General features: G+C 48.7%; 1 protein-coding gene across 8 annotated transcripts in view; it reads right to left on the bottom strand.

The window, feature by feature from the left end:
• The window catches only part of dclre1c (DNA cross-link repair 1C, PSO2 homolog (S. cerevisiae)), a 32,449-nt gene extending 12,420 nt beyond the window's left edge, over positions 1-20,029 (bottom strand). Inside the window, exons 1-8 of one of the 8 annotated variants that reach the window (XM_038811961.1) lie at positions 19,858-20,029; positions 16,693-16,744; positions 8,986-9,070; positions 7,378-7,437; positions 4,149-4,204; positions 3,058-3,159; positions 2,079-2,151; positions 425-565 (exon numbers count right to left, since the gene is read on the bottom strand). In XM_038811961.1, the coding sequence (XP_038667889.1) occupies positions 425-565; positions 2,079-2,151; positions 3,058-3,159; positions 4,149-4,204; positions 7,378-7,437; positions 8,986-9,070; positions 16,693-16,744; positions 19,858-19,966 (678 nt within the window). In that variant the 5' untranslated portion in view covers positions 19,967-20,029. Of the gene's footprint in view, positions 1-424; positions 566-2,078; positions 2,152-3,057; positions 3,160-4,148; positions 4,205-7,377; positions 7,438-8,985; positions 9,071-9,203; positions 9,368-11,074; positions 11,098-16,431; positions 16,479-16,692; positions 16,745-18,340; positions 19,240-19,857 lie in introns of those variants that run through there. The other 7 variants (XM_038811963.1, XM_038811962.1, XM_038811965.1 and 4 more) reach the window with 7 other exon arrangements.
• Between the last annotated feature and the right edge of the window lie 873 nt (positions 20,030-20,902).

The following is a 20,902-nucleotide window of genomic DNA, read 5'->3' on the forward strand; positions in this document are numbered from 1 at the left end:
TTGCAGGCAAGATAAAAATGACTAAATTCATTCTCCTCTTTGCTTTATCCTGCCATAGATCATCTCCAGCAGATGGTAGACACTGATGTGCTGTGTTTTTACACTCTGCTATTGCCGTATTGTACATGACTGCTGCCAGGCGAATGGGCCACACAGGCTGACAGCCCAATTTCCTGAGCATCTTCTCTATGTGACACCTTGCGTCAGGCAGGACAAGTTCATTCATTTGCTTTTCCATCATGTTCAGTGAGAGAAGTTAGCAGGGGAAAGTATTCCCGCCCTCTTGACATTCAGTTTTTGGGAAGCTCGGCTGACTCTGTTCCAAAAACAAAATCTGCTCTCGAACCCTAAAGCACCAAAACGCAGTGATCAACGACTGTGATGTCTGAGCGCGCGCCACGAGCAGCAAACTTCTACCACCCACCTGACGGTTGAATTCTTCGCTGAGGTTAGTGAAGAGATACTCGTATCCGTAGGCTGCTTTGCAGTTTAACCACACTACATGGTAAGAACTGAGCGTGATCCAGCTTCTCACCAACTCCAGCATCCCATTTAGGCACTCCTCCTTTGAACAGCAAGGTACAAGACAAAATATGAAAACCAGACTTGCTTTTGGCAAATTACTTAGTCATTAATCGCATAACCCTAACTTAGCTGATTTCACAGTATGCAAATCATCTGCAATCTGCAAAAACAAGCCTTAAAAGGACATTCTCCCAATTTAGAGTCCAGTTTTGAACTGAAAATTGAACCAGTTTCAGTATTATAGGAACAGAGCAAGGGTAGGCCATTCTGCCCGCCGAAACTGCTCCACCATTCTAACAGATCACGGCTGATCATCCAGCTCTTACACCATTTCCCCTCACTATTCCCATATCCTGTGATGTCATTAGCACCCAGAACTCTATCTAATTTCAGTCTTGAACATGCTCAATGATTGAACTTGCAGGAAACAGTGATGTGACATTGCACAGTGTGGTGACCAGTCACCAGTGGGTGCAGGATTTAACTCAGATACAGAGCCAGAGGACAGAGGGGCACTTTAAACCTGCAAACCAGGGACAGCAGCATTGGGAGAGGGCTGTGACCCCTCCCAAACCACCACGTGCCATTCTCCTGTGCTGACAGCATTCCACTTTTTAAAAGTGAACATATTAATAAGCACGTGAACAGCAATGGCTGCTTGCATCACCACCCACACAGCTGGCTTTCCCCAGATAGCCGTACTGTTAATAATGTCGGAATTGTGCATCCGACATTAAGGGTCCTCACTTGTCGAAGTACCTATAATCTTCACTCTACTGTCTGCAAGAATCCTGTTTAAAAAGGGTTTCAACACTGATAAACTCGGTAGTGAACTCCGCTCTTACAGAATGCCCCTTGATTAGACAGCTTGTCACTCTGGTGGAATCAGATTACAAAATAGTACAGGGCAGGAGGCCATTTGGCCCATCAAGCTGGTGCCAGAGATGTATTTATTGGAATGACAGTCGTGGCTCAGTTGGTACCACACCACAAGGTTCTGGGTTCAGATTTCACTCCAGGGCTTGAGCACTAAAATCAAAGCCGACACTCCAGTGTGGCACTGAGGGAGTGCTGCACCGTTGGGAGGTGTTGCCTTTCATGAAACCGAGCCCGCACCGTCTGCTCAGGTGGATTAAAACGGTCCCAGGGCACGATTGCCACGAGCAGCAGGGGAGTGGCCTCAATCCACAACACAAACCGTGTTATTTGGTCAGTGTTATGCATTTTGAGCATCTGAGGGTCCACGTATTGGCCGTCATGTTTCCTATATCACAACAGTAACTACAACACTTCCAAAAGTCTGCCATTGGCAGCAAAGCAATTTGAGACACCTGCTGGTCATGAAAAGCACGACAGAAATGCAAGTCTTTTAACTATTGTCTGAATAAGCTAGTGCAGGCATAATAGGTTGAATGGTCTCTTTTTGTGATTCTATAGAAAACTTGCATTACAACACAGATTGTATACTCATATCTCACTGGGTAATCAGATTTAGGATGGTGTAAAATTCTTGACATACTCCAGTAAAAATATTAAGCGTCTAAAATATTTACCCTGCTAGGGATTTGGTAAAATCGCGGATCACAAAAGGTTGTGTCTAAGTAAACACTCTGAATGTCTTTGACCCTGCAATAGAATAATGGAGTGCCGTTTAATTATTTGAGAAATATTTTCATACATACATTATGCAAGACATTCTCCATTAGGCCCCACACCATTCACAGAAGGCAAGAAAAGAGCAAGATACTGTCACCATGAGCTGCAAATGCTGCTTTGCAAACACTATACACAAGGAACACGTGTTATAGTTCAGGTGACCACACATTACATTCACCCTCATCAAACATTCAACTCAGGAAGACAACACTTGATGCCTTCCCCAGCAGAGTCATCTGCATCATGCATCAAGATTGAAGCTTTAATGTGGAAAACAATGCCCAAAAATCTGAATCAAGAGGCGGAAAATCTAGGAGAGCTGATCAAAAGTTTGGTCAAGTGGTCGGGTTTTGAAAGAAGAGCGGGAGGTAGAAGAGTTCAGCATAAGGATTGCAGAGAGTAGGTGAAGGCAACTGAACGCACAGTAAACAACAGTTGACAAAGGAATAAAGGAAAACGATTAAAATGAGAAACTTCATCGCTAAGCTGTTGGTTTCTTCAATATTCTGTCATTCGTACTTTTACAACATTAAGTGTTGCTAACATTGTCAATAAAATCTCTTATTGGTGAAAGATTTAATAAACAAAATCTCATGTTGAGGCAGCTACTGCTGGTGATAGTTAACTACAAATCACTGAAAAAATACTCTGTAAACATGCCCTTAAAATAAAACCGTCTTTTGATTTAAAAAGTTAGATCAAGCTCTTGATGGGTTCAGGCAAAACTGCAGCAGACCACTCGTATCAGGGGGCCCACAAGTTTCAATGCTGACATACTGATCTCAGTTACATTGTTTCTCCTGGTGATATTTTTTTAAACTCATGGTCTCCTGAAGATGTCACAGTTTGATTTGTCAATGGGGTAATAGATCGTACCTGCCACCCGAGTGTAACAGTTCCATGCGAGCAGCTTCGCCTTTGGCTAGTCTGAAATCTCCGGTGTACAGCACAATACCACCTCTACCTTCAAACAAGAACCTGGAAAAGGGCAGGGAAGGAAGGACAAATCACTTTCAACTCATCCCACTAGTCAAAACTTTTAAAGTTTAAACACAGTTGAGAAAAGCAAGCTGGAAATACCAGAAATATAAAGTTTAAGTGAAACATTTTGTTTCAGAGGGGCGCCGCACAGAGACCGACGCGAGGTTACATTGTGAACGGTCGTATAAAATCAGCTTGTTTTCAACGCTCTGGACTGAATAACACAGGGGAAGGACGGGAGATGCATGTAGTCGCAATCTCGACACACAAGAGTGAATTCAGCATTCAAACACAGAGCAGCCCACCTGTCAAGGACACAAACACGTGTGCAGCAGCAGGTCAGAAGAACACAACAAATGCACACATTCTCTCAAAACCCGGCCGAAAGCAAATCATTTTCAACAGCACACTGGAAGGTCACAAAGATCTGACTTTCGCAAAGTCTCTATCCAACACGCCTGCTCAATGGAGAGTAACGTGTTCCTACTGTTAGCTGTTCCTATTAACTATTACTATTAGCTAATTAACTATTAACTAATTAGCTATTAATTATTAACCATTAATGGTTAACTATTCTTAACTATTAATTAGCTATTAACTATTAGCTATTACTACTAACTGTTCCTACTATTAGCATGTCACCAAAGCTGATCTAATTGACTTTGCTGGCAGCATCAACTACTGCCCCAGCACATGCTTTTGAATCATAGGTAGCTCAGTTTGGAAGGAGCAAATTTGACCCATCAAACCTTTGACATCCAAGCTATCTATTCCAACACAATTCCTCCACCTCTTTCCTTCAGGAAAGACTCTTTCTGAACAGTTAACCATTTTTCATTTTCAGATAGCTGGCTGCTATGAATTACAGTTTTTAATCCCTAACACTATTCACATAAACACACACAACTTTACAAAAACAATTATTTTCTAACATATGCACTCCCTGTAGCATGTGCTAACTTAAACCACTAGATAGGAAAACATACATAACTGATCCAGGGCAATGTCCGGCAGGTAGAAGCGTAACGAGCACATCTTCTTTCTATTTTTAAAGAAAAAAAAGACTTGACATTATATAGAAGCACACACTGTGAGAAAACATGCGGATGGCATGGTAGCACAGTGGTTAGCACTGTTGCTTTGCAGCACCAGGGACCCGGCTTCGATTCCCGGTCTGGGTCACTGTGCGGAATCTGCACGTTCTCCCCGTGTCTGTGTGCGTTTCCTCCGGGAGCTCCAGTTTCCTCCCACAAGTCCCGAAAGACGTGCCGTTAGATGAATTGGACATTCTGAATTCTCCCTCTGTGTACCCGAACAGGCGCCAGAATGTGGCGACTAGGGGATTTTCACAGCAACTTCATTGCAGTGTTAATGTAAGCCTACTTGTGACAATAATAAACATTATTATTACCTAATTAGTATGTTTATGTTGTGACTTAGCTAAGAGATCAATTAGATTTCTGTGATTAGGTTTACAGCTGGCGTGGTTTGGGTGGTGCTAACACCATGCATCCAATGCCCATTTGGGTCGGGGTGAATCTGGAACTTGCCTTCCTGCCCGACATACGGCAGAGATTGCTACCCTGTGGGTCAGATCTACCATTGGGCAGAGAACTGAAGGTCCATAGAATCCCTAGAGTGCAGAAGGAGGCCATTCGTTCCATCCGGTCTGCACCGTCCCTCTGCAACAGCACCGCGGCCCACCCCACCCCACCCTATCCCCACCTACCCTGCACCCCCTTGGACACTAAGGGACAGTTTATCATGGCCAATCCACCCAACCTGCACATCTTTGGACTGTGGGAGGAAACCGGAGCACCCGGAGGAAACCCACGCACACACGGGGAGGACGTGCAGACTCTGCACAGACAGTGATCCAGCCGGGAATTGAAGCAAAGATTCCACATAACTGGGAAATATAACATCTACAACAGGTGTCTTCAAAGGCTTGGTTTCTGCTGAATGTACATTGTGAACAGTTCAGCACAAATTCATCACAATTTCAGTTACAGCGCACAGCTGCACCACTTTTGTTTGCTGTAAAAGAATAAAGCCACTTCTTACAGAAACACACACCATGGCTGTTTTTGCATAGCAGGAAGGGGGTGGGGGAAAGGTTGCATCTGCCACTGCTGTAATCACCTAATGTCATGGTTAAGATTTCCATTCAAGATAAGTTATTGAAAACAATTTAAAACAAAATATTCTAGCTAACACTTTGGGCCCTGGAAGACTTAAAAGCTCAACAGTTACAATATTATTACTCACATATCAGCCACATGGAATTACAGCACTTTAACACAGCTACATTGAAAAGCAATTGGGCTCTGGGTTGGGAACAGAGACAGAGAGGGAGGGAAAATCCTAAACTTCTGTTGATCAGTACAGTATTATCCAGTGACCCACTTGTGAACGGCACTGCCCAGGTTTAGGGTCAAGCACGGTTAGTTATAGGGCAGCCTGGTGACTGTACCTTTAAGGGCAGTTCAGCAGAGTTAAGGGTCACATGGCCTCTGTGACCAATCGGGACCCAGGTGTGGAATTACGCCATGGTGAGGGAGTCCTCTTAGCCAGGGGACATGTAGGGACCTTTGAGCTTTCGGCTGCTGTATATTTCTTATCAATAAATCCTCTTGTGCTTCATTGTGCTTCACGTGAAAGTGCATCATTACAGACAGAATTTTATAAACAATTTTTTCCAAAGTGTTGCCTTGGGAAGGAAAAGCGGAGGGCAGCTCGCCAATTGGCATTTCCCGTCAAACTTTCAAGCACTTCGGGGAAAAAGAAATGGAAGGGGCATCATGCGGGTGGGGCAGGCTCTGAATGAGCTCACCCTGCCAAAAACCTCGGCCCGTGACAGAAGCAATATCACGCCCCCATTCCCCGCCAGCGGGCAGTACAGGGGCCTGACCCCCCCTCCCCGGGCGCTGGACATACCCGTGTGCCTGTTGGCGAGGACCGTTCACCAGGTACCCCTTTGTCCAGACCTGTTGTAATCCTCACCGCGATGGGGGTGGAGATCCTAACGTGGGAGGATAACACAGACAGGTAGCCCAGAATTTGGATGGTAATGTGATTCGCAATCTTTCATAGTGGGAGCCCCATTACATCATAGGCTGGGACAATGTCAATGCGAGATCTTGCCTGTTGGGAACTCCCATTAGATTCTCCACTCTTACTGGCTTACCCACCCACCGGGGGGGGGGGGGGGGGGGGGGGAGAGACAGAGAGAGAAGGGAGGGAGAATCCAATAATTGTGTTGGGGGGGTGGGCAAATTCCCGTCATAATCTCTGCACAGTGGAATACTACACCAATAACAAAATGCTATTTGGCGATGCATAACTAATGGTCACGTACTCACACTCAAGCGGGAGAGTGAGCACCTTCAGGAGAAAGTGGGGGCCCAGTGGGGAAACATTGTCATGAAAAACTGAATATATAGGCACAGTGGTTAGCACTGCTGCCCCACAGCCTCAGGGATCTGGGTTCAATTCTGGCCTCGGGTCACTGTCCGTGTGGAGTTTGCACTTTCTTCCCGGGTCTGCCTGAGTTTCCTCCCGGTGCTCCGGTTTCCTTCTGCAGTCCAAAAATGTGCAGATTAGATGGGGTTATGGAGTTGCGGGGTTAGGTTAGGAAACTGTGCCTAGGTGGGGTGCTCCTTCAGAGGATAGATGCAGACTTAATGGGCCGAATGGCCTCCTTCTGCACTGTAGGGATTCTATGATTCTGTACACTGGAATACAGGTCAAAATCTAAGTGCTGTTTTGCTCAGGCACCTAATGTGGTTGTGGTTGTGCCAGGCTGTGGTTTCGGATTCTTTACGTGGCGAGTTCAAAGTCACTGAGCAGAAGCCAGATCCTTTCCATACATGGCAAACAAAAAGAAAACTTTATTTTCACACGATCTCTCTCAATCGAGGAACACTGGCAGTGGAGGAGAATCAGATGTGAAACTTAGCCTCTCGGACGGAGAGTTTTGCACAGGAAGGGATTACCAAATTTAGAAGAACAAAATGAGATTTTCTTCGCAAAGTTTTCATAACTAGACTTTGCGGAGTGAGTCAAACATGCTACATTTTTAACTTTTCAATGTCTTAAAATGTATATATTTGCATATAAACATTTTAAAAATGACATTTGGCCCATATTCACAACTAGCAGCATCATTTCCAGTCTTCCCCTTAACAGAGTTAGAGAGAGGACTTTTGCATCTACCTCACCAGTTGCCTCATCGACCAAGGAAATCTGCGTTGGAGTTTCAACTTCAATAGCAATCTGTACAAAACAAACATTGACTGTACTTATTTTCCTGAAGTAACACAAACCAAATCCTACCTCAATAAAAAACAAACGTATCTGCCATTCTTTAAAATTAGTGGTTACCCGATATTAAATATACGCCAAACTCCAGGGCCACTCGATGCAAATGTTAAAGGCGTCACACTCCCCTTCTACATCTCAGAGATCGAGGTGCAAATACAGCCCACAAGAACAGAACGAAAAGCTCCTTTCTTTCTCTGCCTTAGACCTACAAGGGCGCAATGCAAAATAACCATGGGCACTCATTTACTCAGCCTGGAATGGACATGTACCCAAAGCACAACATTGACCCTCAATCAGAACCAATTGGGAATCTCTCAGATTGAGGTGAGAAGAGAGGGAATGGGAAACATAATAATCACAGAAGGGAATTGTTTTTGGTGTTTTGGGCATGTTATTTAGCAGCACAAAGTGTCTGCTCACTTCAGTGTGAGAAAAAAACCTATTAGTCACTTCTATTGCTCAAATATCACTCACAGCAGTTGGAGATATATCTGCGAGACATTCACAACAGTGCACAAGACATACCCAGCGCAGAATTCTTCCATCGAAGGTCAAAGTCACGTGGCGAGGTGGGGACGGGGAGTGTTTGCTGCTGCAGAGGGTGCTGGGAAACCATGCCATAACTTCCGGCCTCGGCGCAATTAATTATGCACCCGGGGATTTTGTGCCTTCTGCGATGGTGGGGTGTGCTTGAAGGCGTGTGTCCCGCATCATACCTAGATGTCATATTTCAAAGGCGCCCGAAATCACTGACCCCTCAAGTTTAAGTAAGAAGATAGACCTCCTCAAAGGCAATGAAGCTGGAAGATCCACATGATAGTTGCTCCTCCTCCCATTGCTGTGGTGTTCCAGATCCAGGGTCACTGGCGGTTTCCATCCCAAATTCAGCAGGCAGCCCAAGGCCCCGTACAGGCAAGTCCTGACTTTGCACACCACGTTGGTCCAGATGGATTCTGAACCGGACTGTTTTTCCGCTGGCGGTGCAGAGAATCGGGTGTGCGGGGTGGGGGCGGGTTGAAGATACCATCCCATTAGCGAGGTGCAAATCAGTTTGACACTGGCCTCCCGTGAGATTCCCGATCCGCTATGACACACAGCATCAGAAGATCTTGCTGCAAGTTATGCATCCTACCAGTGGTGTCTTGGGAGAATTCCATCTCCTGTTCAGAATGGTTCCTCCTGACTAGGAGGCTGCTGCCAAGTTCATATCAGCTGAAATGTACAACTGGGCACAACAACTAGCCTGAACATCTGAGGTTAGGGAGGGAAAGTTTGGAGAAACAGCCAGAGTTCTCTCCGATGACCCCTAGCCAATGTTTCTTCCTAGACATGTGTCTGCTGCGAGGACAGAAGCAGGCTTAACGATGATGGACACTTCAATCAAATAGCCTACTACAGTCTAACATCATACAAAGAACATGTGTTTGTTAAGTGGGATCAATACTCCTAAATCAGCACTTTCAGCAGGAGACACAAACAATTTAAACATGAGGAACTTACAATATAATTCTCCCAGAATTTATATTTGTTACTTGTTAGCAGAATCTCCTTTGTGACTGGGGAACAATAAAGCTTCAGCTTCAAGCTGTAATGAAGAAAAATAATAGTTCAGCATTATAAAACAGGGCAATAGCAAATACCGACAAGGCTTCAGTCTCAGTAATGTCGGGTACAGAGCATCATATCAGAGCCTGAATATGTCCTTCCCCAATAATCACCAAGATTCACTATCAGCTGGAAGGTGCTGGATAGCCTGGGGAATGTGGACCAGCGTTCCGCTTTCTAATCCACGGGTACAGCGTTCAATCGCACCCCCATCTCTCTCTTCCAATCTGACAGCAGGTGATTCAGTAAGGGATGAATCCTGATCTGCAGCACTCAGCTATTCACAGGGCCCGAAGGGAGAGCGACTATAATTACATTTTAGGAGAGGGATTATCAACAGCGGTGAATCTTCATTTTGTTAAATGCAGATGATTGCAGATAGGTCATTAGAACCGGTTCGTGCAGTCTGCTCTGAAAACCAACATAAACACCACACGGACTATTAATAGACCAGCACTGCACCTGCAAAATGCCAGTTAATAACTCAACACAACAGTTCAATGACACATGTGAGCACTTTGCTCCACGGACCAGAACCACTATCTAATTCAAAAGAAATTTTACAGCCGAGCATTGACTGATTTTGAAGTAGTATTGTACCTCCCTCACATCTGAAGAGAGCCCTTCGAGCAGAGTCCGTCATTCAATATGATCACAGCTGATTTTGGGTTTCATCTCCATTTTCTTGCCCACTTCCCACATCCCTCAATTTAAAAATAAGTTTAGAGTACCCAATTCTTTTTCTTTCCATTTAATAGGCAATTTAGCGTGGCCAATCCACCTAACCTGCACATCTTTGGGTTGTGAGGGCGAGACCCACGCAGACACGGGGAGAATGTGCGAACTCCACACGGACAGTGACGGGGCAGCACGGTAGCATTGTGGTTAGCACAATTGCTTCACAGCTCCAGGGTCCCAGGTTCTACTCCCGGCTGGGTCACTGTCTGTGTGGAGTCTGCATGTTCTCCCCGTGTGTGCGTGGGTTTCCTCCGGGTGCTCCGGTTTCTTCCCACAGTCCAAAGATGTGTGGGTTAGGTGGATTGGCCATGCTAAATTGTCCTTAGTGTCCAAAATTGCCCTTAGTGTTGGGTGGGGTTGCTGGGTAATGGGGATGGGGTGGAGGTGTGGGCTTGGGTAGGGTGCTCTTTCCAAGAGCCGGTGCAGACTCGATGGGCCGAATGGCCTCCTTCTACACTGTAAATTCTATATGATTCTATATGTGTCCCAGGCTGGGATCGAACCTGGGACCTCGGCGCCATGAGGCAGCAGTGCTAACCACTGCCCGCCCTTTCCCATATCCCTCAATTACCTGAGACACCAAAAAATCTGTCTGTCCCCAACTTTAAATAGACGCAACAATGTAAAGAATTCCAAAGATTCACAACCCTTAAGCGAAGAAATTTCTCCTCGTCTCAGTCCTAAATGATCGGCCTCCTTCTCCTGAAACCGTTGCCCCGTGTTTTAGATTTCCCGATGCGAGGAAACGATTCCTCAGTGTCCATCCTATCAAATGTGTTCAGAACCTGGTAGGTTTCAATGAGATCGCCCCTCATTCTTTTAAATTCCGGAAACTATAAACCCAATTTACTCAGCCTCTCATCATAGCATACCCTCATCCCTGGGACCAATCTAGTAAACCTTGGCTGTACCATCTCCAACATGAGTATATCCTTTCTTAAACGTGTAGACCAAAACTGCGCACAGTATTCCAGATGTGATCTGACCAAAACCATGCACAATTGTAGCAAAACCTCTTTATTCCTGTAGTCCAATCCCCTGGCAATAAAGATCACCGCCCCATTTGCCTTCCTGATTGTTGCACCTACATACTAACTTCACATCCCTTATAGCAGCACACACAAGTTTCTTTGAACATCAACACTTAGGTTTCTCATCTTATAAGAATAATAAATGCAGAATATTTTTTATGACCAACATGAATAACTTCACATTTCCCTGCATTATAATCTTGTTGCTCGCTCACCTAACCTGTCCAAATCTCTGCGGTCTCCGTGTGTCCTCCCCACAGCTTTCCTTTCCACCTAGTTTGGTAGCATCAGGAAAAGATACATTACTCTCTGCCTCTTCATCTAAGTCATGAATATAGATGGTAAATAGCTGGCTCTTTGTCAAAGTAACTCAAACTCAAAACGTTAGCTCCTTTCTTTCTCCACAGCTGCTGTCAGACCTGCTGAGATTGTCCAGTATTTTCTGCTTTTGTTTCAGATTCCAGCATCCGCAGTCATTTGCTTTTATTTCCATTGTATTATGATGGTTTCCAAACTGGGCTGAGTGAATCTCAAAGTGTCAAACTAAAACACGGAATGATTGGAATCAATACAGAGCTTTAACTTGAGGAAATCTTTTTTGTTGTCAGCTTTTAAAAGCAGCAAGAAGTTGCCTGGAGACAGAGGGCGTGATCATCCAGCCTCGTTACACTGTCACTCAAGCCAAACGAGGCCAGTGAATAGCGGGAGAGGCCAAAAACGGTAACTGCGTCAGGCGCCAAACAGTTTGCGATGCAGCTACCCTTCTCCTCTAGGCGAAATCGTGATCTCGGTGTAACGTGGCGAGAAACCAATTATCACCACTTAAGCCCAGGCTCCCAGGTTCGATTCCCCGCTGGGTCACTGTCTGTGCGGAGTCTGCACGTTCTTCCCGTGTCTGCGTGGGTTTCCTCCGGGTGCTCCGGTTTCCTCCCACAGTCCAAAGATGTGCAGGTTAGGTAGATTGGCCATGCTAAATTGCCCCTTAATGTCCAAAATTGCCCTCAGTGTTGGGTGGGGTTACTGGGTTATGGGGATAGGGCGGGGGTGTGGGCTTGTGTAGGGTGCTCTTTCCAAGAGCCGGTGCAGGCTCAATGGGCCGAATGGCCTCCTTCTGCACTGTAAATTCTATGATTCTTAAGCCCCATTTCCATACAATTAACGAGAGCCACCCATGATCCAATGGCCTCCTGTCATTCAGTGGCCCCCCCAGCAAGTAGTCACACTGGCGCCGATTCATATTCCTTTTGAAAACGTCAACCTGGCGGAAGGTCTGCTGTGGGCCACACGGTAGCACAGTGGTTAGCACTGTGGCTTCACAGCGCCAGGGTCCCAGGTATGATTCCCGACTTGGGACACTGACTGCGGAGTCTGCACGTTCTCCCCGTGTCTGTGTGGGTTTCCACCGGTTTCCTCCCACAAGTCCCGAAAGACGTGCTGTTCGGTAATTTGGACCGTCTGACTTCTCCCTCAGTGTATCCGAACAGGCGCCGGAATATGGTGACTAGGGGCTTTTCACAGTAAATTCATTGCAGAGGTAATGTCAGCCTACTTGTGACAATAATAAATATTATCATGTGGGGAGCCGAGGTGGTGAGTAGCCTTCTTTGCTCACAGGCAAAGAGCCCGGAGGGCGCTGGACTTGCCACTCCAGGTGAGGGTGGTGGACAGGCGGCACTGGTGAGGGTCTGGCAAGCCCAAGAGGGCCAGAGAGGCCCTCATACTCGCCCGTTTTACCTAGGACATGCCGTGGTCGGTCATCGGAACCTTACCACCCACCACTCCCATTTCCCACCCTCCCAGGGTCTGTATCACATCACTCCAGGGTGTCGGCACTGTCAGCGGGTCAACGTCGAGGGCAGAGGGGTGATGGTAGCCCACAGAGAAGCTGGTGCGCCTCAATCTATGCCATAGTCTGACCCCTGCTTGTCTGCTGAGTGCTTGCTTACACCCATCACCTCGGCCACACCAGTCACCTCCAGAGCCCGCTTCTCGAAGGAGCTGAGGATTCTTAAGTCCGGCACCCCACCGCCAGTCTGGGCCCTCTCCCGCAGATTGTGGAAGAGCTTTTCCTGAGGGGACAGAGAGGGCATCGTTAGCCACATGCGTGGTTCACAGTTGTGGGGGTTGTTTGGGGTGGAGGGAGGGTTGAAGGGGGAGGGGAGTGGAAGGAGGAGAGGGGAGTGGAAGGAGGGTTGGGGGTCGCCTGGGGGGGGTTGGGGGGTTGCTGTCAACTTACTAGGGCTGCCGGTCTAGGTCTTTGAGCTTCTTTCAGCACTGGAGGCCTGGTCACACGCCTCGAACTGACTGCTGCCAACACCCCATTCCAGGCAGCAGGGCTGCCTTGTGGCTCACCCTCTGGGACCCTCAGAGGAACAGGACACCCCCCCCCCCGGCCTCTACCACATCCAGGAGCCTCCCCAGGTCAGCCTCCAGAATCTAGGGGCCGGTCTCCTTGGCACCATTGCTGTGAGCTGGCTGGGGTTGGCTGAGCAAGTGCAGCTTAAGTGCTGCTCGACCCCGTTAGCGGGGAGCTGGCGAGCGTGATCCCCGCAAATCAGCTGACGAGCCTTCATTTGGGGCGAGGAGCCCGGGAGGCCTCGTTAACTGGACCAATTAGCATTGAATAGCATTGCCAACCTCGCTGGGCCGAAAACTGGGAAACCCGCAGCAATTGTTAAGAGGAAAAAGGAGGCCTATGTGAAGATGAGGCGTGAAGTTTCAGTTGGAGCGCTTGATAGTTACAAGGAAGCGAGGAAGGATCTAAAGAGAGAGCTAAGACGAGCAAGGAGGGGACATGAGAAGTCTTTGGCAGGTAGAATCAAGGAAAACCCAAAAGCTTTCTATAGGTATGTCAGGAATAAAAGATTGACTAGGGTAAGAGTAGGGCCAGTCAAGGACAGTGGTGGGAAGTTGTGTGTGGAGGCTTAGGAGATAAGCGAGATACTAAATGAATACTTTTTGTCAGTATTCACTCAGGAAAAAGATAATATTGTGGAGGAGAATGCTGAGACCCAGGCTATTAGAATAGATGGCATTGAGGTGAGTAGGGAAGAAGTGTTGGCAATTCTGGACAAGGTGAAAATAGATAAGTCCCCGGGGCCTGATGGGATTTATCCTAGGATTCTCTGGGAAGCCAGGGAAGAGATTGCTGAGCCTTTGGCTTTGATTTTTAGGTCATCATTGGCTACAGGAATAGTGCCAGAGGACTGGAGGATAGCAAATGTGGTCCCTTTGTTCAAGAAAGGGAGTAGAGATAACCCCGGTAACTAGAGGCCGGTGAGCCTAACATCTGTGGTGGGGAAAGTCTTGGAGAGGAGAGAGCCCACTTAACAAGAACCCGTATGAGTAGGTTCTTCCCGGAGGTGGAAGACAGATGTGAACGGTGCCAAAGAGGCCCGGCCAACCACGCCCACATGTTCTGGTCTTGCCCCAGACTCGTGGAGTACTGGACAGCCTTCTTCGAGGTTATGTCCAAAGTGGTGGGAGTGAGGGTGGAGCCATGCCCAATAGTGGCGGTCTTCGGGGTTTCAGAACAGCCAGATCTATTCCTGGGGAGGAGGGCGGACGCCCTTGCCTTTGCCTCCCTGATCGCCCGCCGTAGAATCCTGTTTGGCTGGCGGTCAGCAGCACCGCCCAGAGCTGCGGACTGGCTGTCCGACCTCTCGGAATCTCTCCAAATGGAGAAAATCAAATTTGCCATCCGAGGGTCGGACGACGGCTTCCACAGAACGTGGGAGCCATTCATGCAACTGTTCCGGGACCTATTTGTGGCCAATGTACAAGAGGAAGAATAGTCGGGGGAAGGTAGCGGGAGGGGGGGGGGGGGGGGGGGGGGGGGGGGGGGGGGCTACAGGTTCGTTACGGGGGTTCGATGGCTAGCTAAGGCCCAAAACCAAACTAAATAAACATGTTGAGGGGGGGGGGGGCGCAGTTACTACTACGAAGATGCTTACCTGTAAATATGTATGTTAATTTTTGCGTGTTTGTTTTTTTTTTCTCTCCTAACAATTTGTAATTTGTTCAATACAAAATATGAAAACTGAATAAAAACATTTATAAAAAAAAAAAAAGTCTTGGAGAGGATTATAAAAGATACGATTTATAATCATCTAGATAGGAATAATATGATTAGGGATAGTCAGCATGGTTTTGTGAAGGGTAGGTCATGCCTCACAAACCTTATTGAGTTCTTTGAGAAGGTGACTGAACAGGTGGACGAGGGTAAAGCAGTTGATGTGGTGTATATGGATTTCAGTAAAGCGTTTGATAAGGTTCCCCACGGTCGGCTATTGCAGAAAATACGGAGGCTGGGGATTGATGGTGATTTAGAGATGTGGATCAGAAATTGGCTAGTTGAAAGAAGACAGAGAGTGGTCGTTGATGGGAAATGTTCAGAATGGAGTTCAGTTACGAGTGGCGTACCACAAGGATCTGTTCTGGGGCCGTTGCTGTTTGTCATTTTTATAAATGACCTAGAGGAGGGAGCAGAAGGATGGGTAAATAAATTTGCAGACGACACTAAAGTCGGTGGTGTTGTAGACAGTGCGGAAGGATGTTGCAGGTTACAGAGGGACATAGATAAGCTGCAGAGCTGGGCTGAGAGGTGGCAAATGGAGTTTAATGTGGAGAAGTGTGAGGTGATTCACTTTGGAAAGAATAACAGGAATGCGGAATATTTGGCTAATGGTAAAATTCTTGGTAGTGTGGATGAGCAGAGGGATCTCGGTGTCCATGTACATAGATCCCTGAAAGTTGCCACCCAGGTTGATAGGGTTGTGAAGAAGGCCTATGGTGTGATGGCCTTTATTGGTAGAGGGATTGAGTTCCGGAGCCATGAGGTCATGTTGCAGTTGTACAAAACTCTAGTACGGCCGCATTTGGAGTATTGCGTACAGTTCTGGTCGCCTCATTATAGGAAGGACGTGGAAGCTTTGGAACGGGTGCAGAGGAGATTTACCAGGATGTTGCCTGGTATGGAGGGAAAATCTTATGATGAAAGGCTGATGGACTTGAGGTTGTTTTCGTTACAGAGAAGAAGGTTAAGAGGTGACCGAATAGAGGCATACAAAATGATCAGAGGGTTAGATATGGTGGACAGCAAGATCCTTCTGCCGCGGATGGAGGTGGCTATCACGAGGGGACATAGCCTTAAATTGAGGGGTAATAGATATAGGACAGAGGTCAGAGGTGGGTTTTTTACGCAAAGAGTGGTGAGGCCGTGGAATGCCCTACCTGCAACAGTAGTGAACTCGCCAACATTGAGGGCATTTAAAAGTTTATTGGATAAGCATATGGATGATAAGGGCATAGTGTAGGTTAGATGGCCTTTAGTTTTTTTCCATGTCGGTGCAACATTGAGGGCCGAAGGGCCTGTACTGCGCTGTATCGTTCTATGTAATTCCTGCTCGCTACCACACTGGGACTCTGGCGCTGTGAACTAACAGTGCTAACCTTTGCTTTACCAACCCTTCAACTTCAACTAAAGCATCAACTTCATCCAAGAAACTACAGGCCAAAAGCAGGCAAGATATTTCTAAGCTACAACAGTATATTATTTTTATCTTCTCTTTACGCGAGTGTGTGGGAGATGAGTGAGTGACGCATTGCATCAAATTCGAGGCAAGGTGTGTGATGTTACTACGGGACCCAGCGGTGGAACATGTGGATTGTTCAACTCTGTAAATACAATTAAATACAAATAATACAATTCTTCAGAGGGAGGTACAAGCAGAACGTAACTGAAATACACAAGACATATATTATATATCGATCAAAACATAAGAGGGGAATTACTGAAAAGATCCATGACGGAAAATCAAAGTGGGAGCGGTACCTGCATTCCAGTCGTCTTTTCAAGGCGGGACCTCTTAATCCTTTCATGTGATCTGAAAAATAGTTGCAAATCCAACCATTCAGCAATCCCTTCGACAAACTGAAAGCATTATAACATAATAATAATCATCTTTATTATTGTCCAAGTAGGTTTATATTAACACCCCACTGAAGTTACTGTAAAAATGGAGTCCTTGTGGTGAAATAAATTTGTAAATTATCTTTATTGTTTCCCCTGTTCCACCCATCAGATATTTTGAAAATGATGACCTCTAAAATGTTTCCTCCAGGTTGCAATTCATTGGTGTTGCACAGAATGAATGTTTCTGCATGTGATTTGCGGATGTGTTAAAGAGTGAGTCGCAGTAGGATTTCATACAGGTGAGCCATTCACCTCCAGACTACCCAAAGCTGGTGTTAGTAGTTTCAAAATCACTCATTTAAATGTTACATTATGATTAATATGTTCTTAAGCATTTTCTGCTAAAATTGATGGAAGCTATTTTTATAAAAACTAAACAAACATAAACATAACATAAAACAGTACAGCACAGAACAGGCCCTTCGGCCCTCGATGTTGTGCCGAGCAATGATCACCCTACCTAAACCCACGTAACCCGTATACCCGTAACCCAACAATCCCCCCATTAACCTTACACTACGGGCAATTTAGCATGGCCAATCCACCTAACCCGCACATTTTTGGACTGTGGGAGGAAACCGGAGCACCCGGAGGAAACCCACGCACACAGGGGGAGGACGTGCAGACTCCACACAGACAGTGACCCAGCCGGGAATCGAACCTGGGACCCTGGAGCTGTGAAGCATTGATGCTAACCACCATGCTACCGTGAGGCCCCTGGCAAAATGAGACAGATTTGTTAAGTTTTAATTGTGAGGTGATGAAAGAATAAGAAACACATTAATAGATTTGTTAGAAAGGCTGGAAATGTATTTTGGAACACACACAAAACTATAAACATTTGTTTTTTTAAAATAAATTTAGAGTACCCAATTCATTCTTTCACAATAGGCAAGTTAGCCCGGCAATCTACCTACCCTGCACATCTTTGGGTTGTGAAGGTGAGACCCATGCAGACACAGGGAGAATGTGCAAACTCCACACGGACAGTGACCCAGGGATGGGATCAAACCCGGGTCCTCGGCACCTGAGGCAGCAGTGCTAACCACTGCGCCACCGTGCCGGCTCCCTGATTTAGGTGTTTACTGTCAGTTGTCTTATTGCTCCAGTTGACGGAGTGTTAGTTAGGGAGATGGAATTTTCAGTGGATTGATAGTGAAAGATTATTTTCCCTGGCTGGTGAATTGCTAACAGTGACCTGGGGCCGGTATCGAACCTGGGTCCTCAGCGCTAATAGCCTTTTCAACCTCATGTCGACTAGGATTGTGCCGAGGTGGAATTAGGCAGCATGTTGGGGAACATGGTTGAGGGCACTCATTGCGATAAGATCCTCAAAACGCTCCTTCCAATGAACACTGACAGCCTCTCTGACATTGAGAAGCCCCATTCTATGCTGCACACTCAGTGGGGTAGGTCCTTGGGGGTTTAATGGCCCTGATTGAGCTGAAGAATCCACATGTCGTGGCTGCTGGTGAGTAGCTGTATTTGCTGCGCTCTTTCCACCCACCATCTATTCTTTAGGTCACAGATTTGTTGTGGACCTCGGCCTTCATTTGTCTGTAGACCTGCTTTTCAGTCCCTCGAACTTCGGTGGTGCTACCAGTTCTGGAAGGCCTTGTGTTTGTGATTCAGTAACCCCTGGACCTCCTATTCATTCTTGTCAAACCAGTCTAAGATATTTCCTGGTGGAGAAATGGTATATCCTTGTAGGTGCTGATTATGCTAGGTTGAAGAGCAATCCAGACACCGTGGACATTCTGTGGTCCCTGTTCGCTGAACATCACCAGGTTGCTCGTGAGACACTGTCTGAGTAGGTCTTTCCTCACAAAGTCCTCCTGTCCAGCGACATTGCTGTTCCTGCTGTAGCTGCTGTTTTTAGCCCCAATTAGATCGGTCCAGCAGTTGACAGCTCCTGTCGTATCACGGGTGGTGCGAACATTGAATCTTTAAAGTGCAGAAGGAGGCCGTTGGGCCCATCGAATCTGCACCGTCCTTCTCTGAAAGAGCACCCTCCCTAGGCCCACTCCTCCGCTCTCTCCCCGCAGCCGTGCCTAAGCGAGGGACATCAGAGGCAATATAGCAGGGCCAGTCGACTGACCCCGCACATCTTTTGGATGTGGGAGGAAACCGGAGCACCCAGAGAAAACCCACGGAGACACAGGGAGAACGTGCAGACTCCGCACAGACAGTGACCCCAGGTCGGAATTGAAGCCGGGTCCCTGATGCTGTGAGGCAGCAATGCTGCCCTGTGCTGTCTTGTTCGGACTATGACATAATCACGGTGGTGCCAATGTTTGGATTAAGGGTGAATTTGTCTGTGATAAAAAGGGCGTTTGTTATGATCAGACCATGTCATAGAATCATAGAATTTACAGTGCAGAAGGCCATTCTGCCCATTCTGCACCAGCTCCTGGAAAGAGCACCCTACCCAAGCCCACACCTGAAATGAAATGAAATGAAAATCGCTTATTGTCACGACTAGGCTTCAATGAAGTTACTGTGAAAAGCCCCTAGTCGCCACATTCCGGCACCTGTTCGGGGAGGCTGGTACGGGAATTGAAACCGTGCTGCTGGCCTGCTTGGTCTGCTTTCAAAGCCAGCGATTTAGCCCAGTGAGCTAAACCAGCCCCTTATCCCCATAACCCAGTAACTCCACCCAACACGAAGGGGGTGGGGGGAGGGCTGGGGGGTGGGGGTGGGGTGGGGGTGGGGGGAGGGCTGGGGGGGGTGGGGGGAGGGGTGGGGGGAGGGCTGGGGGGGGTGGGGGGAGGGTTGGGGGGGTGGGGGGAGGGTTGGGGGGAGGGGTGGGGGGGAGGGCTGGGGGGGGTGGGGGGAGGGCTGGGGGGGGTGGGGGGAGGGCTGGGGGGGGTGCTCGGGGGGGGGGGGGGGGGGGGGGGGGGGGGGCTCGGGGGGGGGGGGCTCGGGGGGGGGGGGGGGGTTCGGGGGGGGGGGGGGGGTTCGGGGGCTCAGGGGCTCCCGGGTTTGGGGGGGGGGGGCGGAGGGGATCGGGTGTCCGGTTCCCACCTTTGTGGCAGTGAGACAGGAAGAGCGCCTGGGCCCGCAGGTTCTCCCGGTCAAACCGGTCGATGGAAGCGCCAGGATATTCCCGCATCTGCCCCTGGAATGAGCTCATCTCGCGGCCCGCCCGCCACCGACACAGCCCGGGCTGGAGTGGGCACCCGGCCCAGAACCACGGGCCCGCCCCCCTGCGTCACGCTCCGCCCCCCCCAGCCCCGCCCCGCCCCGCCCCCCGCGTCACGCTCCGCCCCCAGCACCGCCCACCTGCGTCACGCCCCGCCCCCAGCGTCACGACCCCACCCCAGCTCCTCCCCCAGCCCCGCCCCCTGCGTCACGACCCCACCCCAGCTCCTCCCCCAGCCCCGCCCCCTGCGTTGCGGCCCCGCCTCTCTGCGTCACGACCCCGCCCCCAGTTCCGCCCCTGCGTCGCGGCCCCGCCCCATGCGTCACGACTCCGCCCCCGGCTCCGCACCAGCCACGCCCCCTTGCGTCATGACCCCGCCCCAAGCTCCCCGGTCGCTCCCCCCCCCCCGTCCCGGTCCCGCCCCCAGCACTGATTGAAAACCCGAGCCCCGCCCCCAGCTTTGTTCCCCCCCCCCACAGCGCCGGCCCCGCCCCAAGATCGGGTCTGGCTCTGGCTGACACCCCGTTTGACCAATCAGAATCTGCCCGCCCTGCCTCAGCGGGCCAATAACAGAGCCCGCCCGACCGTACCGCCAATCAGAGCAGTGCGGGGGCGGGGCCCTGCCCCGGAGGGCCAATCAGAGCAGCGGGCCCGGGGGCAGTGTTGTCTCTCTCTGCGCACCCGGCCTGGGAAAGGGGAGGGATTTACAGACCAGTCGGCCCATTGTCTCTGTGCTGTCCCCTCTCCTGCTCTGCGGCTTTGAGGCAGGTCCAAACCTACTCAACCTTCAAACTGCCGGCCTGCACAGGAGCATTGCTGTTACAGAGCAGGAGGGCAGCTACTCTCACTCACACTCACTGCCACTCCCTCACTCTCACTCCCTGTCACTCTCACTCTCCCTCACACTCACTGCCACTCCCTCACTCT

This window comes from Scyliorhinus canicula, chromosome 11, assembly GCF_902713615.1.
Source record: "Scyliorhinus canicula chromosome 11, sScyCan1.1, whole genome shotgun sequence".
Lineage (NCBI taxonomy): Eukaryota > Metazoa > Chordata > Chondrichthyes > Carcharhiniformes > Scyliorhinidae > Scyliorhinus > Scyliorhinus canicula.